The following is an 8870-nucleotide window of genomic DNA, read 5'->3' as shown; positions in this document are numbered from 1 at the left end:
TTGGCCTTCGCGTTCGCGACGGGGAGTCGCGTTCGTGAAGGCTGGCCAGTGGAACCATCGCGAATGCGAGAAAGCTAAGCGCGTTCGCGAAGAGGAAAGACGGAGCAGTTGGGGACCCCAGGAAATTTCTCTACGCGTTCGCGAGTGTAGGGTCACATTCGCGAAGGTCCGGGAGCTGAAGCTACGCGTTCGCGAGTGGACCCTCGCGTTCGCGAAGAAGGAAAAATTGGCTAGAGATTTTTGTGCATCGCGTTCGCGATAGTTGTCTCGCATTCGCGAAGAATAACGCGTCTGGGCAGTACTTAAATTCCAAAATCGAGGGTTTGAGTTCGTAACTCAAAAATTGGATTGAGAGCTCGGTAGGAGATGAAATTTGGAGAGATTTTCGGAGGAAGTTTGTGGGTAATTATTCCTAACTCCTTTTTGGTTATATCCCTTTAATCTAAACATGAATTTATCATCTAATTTCGGATTTAGGGTGGAAATTGGGAAAATTTGAGAAACGTTCTTAGGCCTAATTTTGGGATTTTGATCGAGATTTTGGTATCGGATTTGAGTGAATTTGGTATGGTTTTTAGACTCGTGAGTGAATGCGTGTTCATAATTTATGACTTTTACACGATTCCGAGACGTGGGCTCGGGGAAGATTTTTGGGCGTTCTTGTATTTTCTTGTCATAGCTTCGATTTCTTTATCTAAATTAGTTGTTTGTAGTTGTATTTATGTTATGATATTGATTTGATTAGATTTGGGCCACTCGAAGTTGGATACTCGTGGAAAGAGCGTGATTTCAGATTGATTTTGAGCGGTTCGAGGTAAGTGGCTTGCCTAACCTTGTGTGGGGGAACTCCCCTTAGGATTTGGTACTGTTGTTGTTATATGAATGCCGTGTACGTGAGGTGACGAGTACGTACACGTGCTAATTGTTGGAAACCTCGTTTTCACTAAGTAAATAATTGTGTTTCGTTCCTGCCTATTGCACCCATTGTAGACACCTAGGTCATTCAGAATTCACTTGTGAAATCAGGTTGCAAGAAGAAGAAAGAAAGAGGAAAAAAAGGAAGAAAACAAGGCAACCAGCTCCAATCATAAAGAGAATCCAAACAACAGCAATGAGGCAGGGACATCCAGTCAACAACAAAGAGGAATGCAACAGAGTGGGCAAAATTCTCAAAAAGCAGCACCAAAAGAAAAGCAACAGGAAATGGAACACCAAATTAGTGCAGAACACCAACACAAGAGCACTGAAATACCAAAGGATAACTGGCAAACACAAAAAAGAAAAAACTTCAAAGGCAATTCTAACAACACCAAAAAGCAGCAGCAGATTTATATGCCAAGAACTAATGCAGGATAGCAGTCGCAGGAAATAGCCAAACCAATGACCAATGCTCACAATGACCAAACAGGTATACTTCCTACCTCTCAAAGTCCTACTGTTGTGGTGAACTCTGGTTCTGTTGCTCAGAACATAGTATCCCAATCCCCCAATCCCTATGATGTTATAAATGTTGATGAAGTTGAAGGAGGAAAGGGAGAATGTCAGGGAAAACCAGTAGAGAAACATGTAGGGGTTCCAAAGGGGGTGGGTGTTCCTCATGTTTTGCATGAGTGTGCAAAAGCACAGTTGACTGACCAAAGGAATGACCAGCCAACTCCTGCTACCACATTCTCTAACGCAAATGAACAAAGGTCTCCTGTTGAATCTGATGAATGTACTGAGGTTGTAGACAAAGATCTTGAGGACCATATGAGAACTCTTCTGAAAGGGAAAGCTCATGCTCAGGCCGATTTCCACATTCAGCCACAGAAACCAAGAAATAAGCTCAGTCAGAAAAAGAGAAGAGCATTAAAAAAATAGAACTTTGGGATAGTTATCAAAGAGCCATCAGACCCCTCTGATGGCAATCAGTTTTTGAGTCCTGTTATCCAAAAAAGCTAGAATCCAGGGGTTACAGAGGATGATATCTCAGCACACAAATCCACTGAAATAGCCAATCCCTCACTACCCCAACCCCTCCTTTCTCACAAAGATCAAAGCTATGACTTTGAGCACCCAACTAGTGAATCAACTCCCACCCCTGTCAATAATCCAAAAATTGCTCCCACACCTACACCCTCTGGAAATGGCCCTGGAACAATGTCCCCTCAATAAATACTCTTCCCAAGAAGATGAATATATGCCCATCCAATCTGAGGATGAGATGGGAGAGCAACAAAAGGAGGACATTGATAAAACTGATGAAGAAGCAGAAACAGAGCAACACTGTGGTCTCCTGATTGCTGCAGTCAATGGTGTTGATAATCAGACAAATAGTGCATCTGCAAGAAAATCTCTCCAAATGAGAATTTCCCCCAGGTTAATAAGAAGTAAAGCTGTTAGAAGTAGCAGTGTCCCACCAAAAAACAAATCAACCCCTTCTTTCCAATGATTAGTACAATCATATGGAATGCAAGAGGCATTAGGACTTCTGGAGCCATTGAGAGACTCAGAATCCTAAAACAAATTGACAACCTTTCATTTATAGCTGTCCTTGAACCAATTCTGCACCATGCTGACCACTCCCATATCAACCAATTCCAACTCCAACTCTCCATGGACCATTCTGCTTCAAACATCAATAACAAAATCTAGGTTTTCTGGGACAAGGATTTCACAGCTAAAGTCTTAGACCATGATGAACAACAGTTATCCCTTGAGATGAGACATGTGGTTGATGATAACACCTTCTATGTCACTGTCATATATGCCAAATGCAAGCTTGCTATGAGAAGACCACTTTGGGACATCTTGAGACACAAATCAACCAATTACACTTATCCATGGTGTGTAATAGGGGATTTCAATGTCATTGCATCTGTTAAAGAAAAAATAGGTGGTCTCCCATATCAAATGAGTAAAAGTTTGGATTTCCTGAGTATGATGGAAGAATGTGGTCTAGTTGACCTTGGTTATTATGGACCTAAATACACCTGGTCCAATGGAAGAGGTCCATGTTCTATAGTCTAGAAGAGGCTTGATAGAGGTCTGGTAAATGATCAATGGCTCTCTACATTTCTAGCTACCACTATCACCCACCTTACATCTACTAGCTCAGATCATAATCCACTCTTTATGGAGATCAATAAAAGACAAGATTTTGCCAAGAAGTATTTCAAATTCCTAAATTGTTGGGTCAAAAATGAGAAATTCCTGCCACTGGTGAAAGAAATCTAGGAAAAAGAAGTTCAGGGAAAGCCTATGTGGGTCTTTCATCAGAAACTCAAATCTGTGAGCAGTGCCACTGAGTAAATGGTCAAGGGAAGAATATGGGGACATTTTCCAAAAAGCCAGGGAATATGAACAACAAGTCAAAAATGCTGAAATGGTTTGGGCAAACACTAATGATGAAACTGACAGAATTAATCTTCATGAGACCAAAGCAAATTACATCAGATACCTGAAGCTGGAAGAAAGCATTCTGAAGCAAAAAACTCAGCTTCAATGGTTCAAGGAGGGAGATGCTAATTCAAAGTACTTCCACAGCCTCATTAGGGGAAGGAGAAGGAAACTATTCATTCACAAAATCAAGAATGCAGAGGGTACTTGGGTTCATGGGGACAATGCTATTGGGGATGCTGCCTGTGATTATTTTCAAGAATTATTTTCAGAACCAGGGGGCCACATTAGAGAGCACCTTCTTTCATGTATCCCCTCCTTGATAACCCCAGAAGACAACACCTGTCTCACTACTGATCCCACTTTGGCTGAACTCAAAGAAGTGGTTTTTTCAATGAGTCCCACAAGTGCTGCTGGTCCAGATGGTATGAATGGTAAATTCTACCAAGCATGCTGGGACATTATTAAAACTGACATTTTGAATGTGGTTCTGGATTTCTTTGGAGGGAGCTCAATGCCCAAATACATGACTAATGCTTGTATAGTCATGCTTCTAAGTGGAATTCCCCAACTCTCTAACAGAATTCAGACCAATCAGTTTAAGCAACTTCATCAACAAAGTAATCTCCAAAGTCATTTCTTCAAGATTGACACCTATTCTTCCTAGAGTCATCTCAGACAACAAATCAAGTTTTGTAAAAGGAAGAAACATCTCAGAAAACATCATGTTAGCACAGGAAATTGTCCATGGGATCAAGAAACCAAATGCTGGATCTAATGTAGTTATCAAACTTGATATGGCCAAAGCTTATGACAGAGTATCCTGGGCCTACACTTGCATTATGATGAGGAGGATGGGTTTTAATGAGATGGTCATTGATATGATTTGGAGGACATTGTCTAATAACTGGTATTCTGTCATTATAAATGGCCTCAGATGTGGTTTTTTCCAGTCCTCTAGAGGTTTGAAACAAGGAGATCCCTTGGCTCCTTCCCTCTTCATACTAGGGGCAGAATTGCTTTCCAGAATGCTCAACATGCTTACCAATGATCAGTTCTTCAATGGGTTTTATATGCAGAGAAGAGGCCCCCAGAGCAATCATCTCAGCTTTGCAGATGATATCATTATTTTCTCATCAGGAAGCAGATCATCTCTGAGAAGGATCATGTGGATTCTGAAAACATATGAAGACATTTCAGGGCAACAAATCAACAAGAGCAAAAGTCACTTCATGACAGCAGCTTGTGTTAGGCAGTCTACTGTGAGAAGAATCCACCCTCTCACTGGTTTCACAAGAAAAGCCTCACCCTTAACCTATTTGGGATGTCCTCTGTACACAGGAAGGCTTAGAATTTCTCACTTCAATAATCTCATTGCTAAAGTGGTGGGGAGAATTAAAGGGTGGCATGGGAAGATGCTTTCATATGGAGGAAGGGCAACTCTAATCAAATATGTTCTACAATCCTTACCTATTCACCTTCTGTCAGCCATTTCCCCTCCTAAAACAGTCATGAAGCAGATTGAGAGGCTGATGGCTAATTTTTTTTGGGGCATGGAAAAGGACAAACTCAAGAACCACTGGGCCTCTTGGCATAAACTATCCTATCCTGTCAATGAGGGAGGAATTGGTTTCAAATCAATTGCTGAAGTATGCAAAGCTATGGAGTTTAAGCAATGGTGGCGCTTTAGAACCAATGATTCCCTTTGGAGTTCCTTCCTTAAGGCCAAATACTGTCAAAGATCCCATCCCATCAAAAGAAATTGGGAATCTGGGCAATCCCAAGCTTGGAAGAGGATGATGTACAACAAGAAAGATGCTGAGAAGGCTATTATCTGGAGGCTCCATTCTGGCTCTAGCAGTTTCTGGTGGGACAACTGGCTAGGAGATGGCCCTTTGGCTCTCCAAAGAACTACAGGAGGCAGACCTGGCAAGTTAACTGTATCCTATTTCTGGGAAGGTGATCAATGGAACCTTCAGAAGCTCAATGAAATAGCCCCTCCCCTTAAAATCCCTCAGATCATTCAAACCACCATTCATTTTAGCCCCAATACCCCTGATAAAGCCATATGGAAACCAACCACAACAGGGAAATTCACCTGTGCTTCTGCTTGGGAACTACTGAGAATAAAAAGACAACCCAATTTATCCAATAGAATGACTTGGCACAAGAAAATTCCCTTCAAATGGTCCTTTTGCTTATGGAGAGCTTTAAGGAATAAACTTCCAACTGATGACAGGGTCCTCATGTTCAGCAACCCAACAGTCTCTAGGTGTGTATGTTGCTCCACCTATGCTAATGAAACAGTCGAGCACATTTTCAGTTTGGGAAACTTTGCAAGGACTGTTTGGAAAAAATATGGGAGCATTGCAGGCATACACACAGAAGACATACCTCTGAGAATGCTGCTAATACAATGGTGGATTCACAAGAGTCATAATTCTATCCACAGATTGACCCTAGACACCATGCCTATAATTATTTCCTGGAATCTATGGAAAAATAGGTGCAGTGCTAGATATGGATCAAAACTGTCATCTCTTACCAGGGTCCTCTTTGCAATTAATTCAGACATCAACCTGCTCTTGAGAGCAAACTACCCTGAAATCAAATGGCCTACCAAATGGATCCAATTGTACCCCCTCCTTGAGCAGATCAGTCACATGACCTCTTGTTCCCGAGTCATCTGGACCAGACCTCTTGCTCCCTATGTGAAGATCAACAGTGATGAGAGTGCTTTAAATAATCCAGGAAGGATAGGAGCTGGAGTGATTATCAAGGGACAATCTAGTGAATTTATTCATGCCATTGCAGCTCCTCTGGGAGAGGGTACCAATAACCTTGCTGAAACTGAAGCTGCTATCCTAGGCATCCAACGGTGGCTATCCAATGGCTTCACCAGCATTCACCTAGAATCTGATTCTGCTCTGCTAATCCAATGGCTAAACAACAAAAGTGAACCCCCATGGCCTCTTCACATGAAACTGCTACACTTAAAGAATCTGTGCTCCCAATGTGAAAATTTCATGTCCACTCATGTCTATAGAGAGGCCAATTGTCCAGATGACTCCCTCTCTAAGCTTAGCCATGAACTCCCCAGCCTTACCAGCTTTAACAGCCTTTCTTCTCTTCTTAACCATATCAGGGGACAGGTATATCAAGACTCCATAGACACCCCTGCTTTCAGGCATAGGAAATCCACTAAAATCAGACTACCCTCCAATCATGCAGCCTCTACTTCCTCCTATAACTCTTCTTCACATGGCTATGGATGAATCCTTCCTCATACTGAGAGCCCTAAAAACAGTCCACCTTCCCTCCAAAAAACACACACCCAAGCACCACAATGACCAGAAATCCCACAGTACAAAAGGAATGTCACTCCCACAGTCACAACAAAAACAGAGCAAAGGGCAAATGTGCCCAGTTTTCTACTAATGTTTGTTTCCCGTTTGCAGGTTTCTATCCTAGAATCCACAAGAACCTAGGTTCAACCCTTCCCATATGGCCCCCCTTACATCCTCTTGAGAACCTAGGAAACTACAGAGCCAAAGAAATCTCCTCCCCTGTATCTGTAGGCTCCATCCACACTCCCAAAAAACAAGCAGCAACTCCTAATACAAAAAATACAGAAATTATTTCTCCTGCAACCTGTAGTATCAGGAAATCAACCACAACCAACCTTCCCTGCTTCCCCCTCCACAATTGTCTAATTGCTGAATATCCTTCTGAATTTAGCAACAACCAAACACCATACTGTAGTTCACACAAGAACCTGACAGTATGCAGCCCCCTGTTGTATCTAACTATGTTTCTTGTTTTGCAGGTGTTCTCTTTCTACGCTCAAGTGTTATGTCTTCTAGGAGTGGTATTGGTATCATTGATGCCCATTCTCCCAGAATCATACCACTTGAGCATGTGGCATCACCTCACCAGAAACATCTCCTCACAGATGCATCAGGAACTGCAGAAAGCAGCATCTTTAGCCGAAGAAAGCAGATGCAGGAACTCAGCAACTACAGCTGCAGATTATGCAGAGTGTGATTCCTGCATCTTTGCCATACTTGTGCAGTCTTACCTCTCCTCTCAAGATTGCCATTGTGGTCAACAATCCCACCAATACCACCCTCCCACCAGAGAACAAAAACACTAGTTGCAGCCAACACAAGAACCTGCAACCAGTTCCTTTTCATCAATCAGGGGTCACAATTTCCCCCTATCCCCAGACTCATACCCAGTCCACACAAGAACCTGGAAAATGAGCCCCCCCTCTCTCTAACTTGTTTGCTAATATTTGCAGGTACAAGGTGCAGAATTGGGCAAAATGTGCCTTTTCAAGCAGTGGTATCGGCACCCATGGTGCTCATTCTGATGGAAATGCACAGTTTGCCACAGTTCGCACTCACTCACCAATGCTGTCTACAGAATACTCACACACAGGACTGCCTCACCCTTGGATGCCAGTCACTTTTGCACCAGCATGTCAATTCCTTGAGCAAATTCCAACAGTGCTATAGGAATTCACACCTTACAGGCAACAACTCTCACTTCAAGCATACTGTAATTTCTGAAACATACAGATGCTCACTTCCTTCTGTCATCAGCATGGAGCAGCCTCCCAGATGTCCACTTCTCAGGCCTCTTTTGCCACCTATCTTCACCTTAGCTTTCTTTGCTTTCAATGTCAAAGCAAGGTTGAAGATGGTCCCTTATAAACATACTTGTTTTTTGCCACCTCTAAGGGATTTCTGCATTTTTACTAAATGTAGATTTGTTTGTATATGGAAGTTATTCTTCCAACTCAAACCTTTGGTAGAATTAGGTTTCTTGTGCAGTTTTTGTATAGTTGGCCTAGATTTACTTCACTCTGATTTTGTATACCCAATTGACTATCATTAGTTGATAGTCAATTGGATCATCATTATAGGTCTAACTCACCACAGTTTTCAGGTTCTACCTGGTCAATGTCTACATGAACAGGTGCCTTTGTACTATATCTTTGGAGGTCAGGTCTATGCCCCCCTCCAATGTTGTATCTTGTTTAGTTTTTATAAAATCAGCCCTAGGCACAATGCCTAGTGGATTATATAAAAAAAAAGCTTCTAGCTGATAATCATTTTTCCAAATCAATTCCGAATAACCTGAAATCCAAAATCGACGATTCACATAAGTAATAATACTTCATACGGAGCTACTCATACCCTCAAACAACCGAGCGAAGTGCCAATTCTCAAAATGATCAGTCGGGTCGTTACAGCTTGAAAGTGATATTTTTAGGCCATATCTAAACTATAACGATAGTGTAGGAGCTCACAAGCCATGTAATGGATGATATCTTCCTTTCTTTAAAGTAAGGAACAATCTTTACACAACTATGATTTATTATACTTATAACTGAATTTCTCTCACTGTGTCACGACCCGGAATTCTCACCTTCGGGACCGTGATGGCGCCTAACATTTCACTTGCTAGGCAAGCCAACATTAGAGAAC

General features: G+C 42.1%; 1 protein-coding gene across 1 annotated transcript; it reads left to right on the top strand.

The window, feature by feature from the left end:
- On the top strand, positions 2126–7895 carry LOC109230236. The gene is made up of 6 exons (XM_019395757.1): positions 2126–2377; positions 2635–2989; positions 3279–3812; positions 3961–6530; positions 7205–7449; positions 7679–7895. Exons 1-6 carry the CDS (start codon positions 2126–2128, stop codon positions 7893–7895), a joined length of 4173 nt encoding a protein of 1390 aa, XP_019251302.1.

The sequence above is a fragment of the Nicotiana attenuata genome, chromosome 7 (assembly GCF_001879085.1).
Source record: "Nicotiana attenuata strain UT chromosome 7, NIATTr2, whole genome shotgun sequence".
In the NCBI taxonomy this organism is placed as follows: domain Eukaryota; kingdom Viridiplantae; phylum Streptophyta; class Magnoliopsida; order Solanales; family Solanaceae; genus Nicotiana; species Nicotiana attenuata.
The sequence above is the reverse complement of the archived record's forward strand: the minus strand, read 5'-3'. Positions and strand labels throughout refer to the sequence as shown.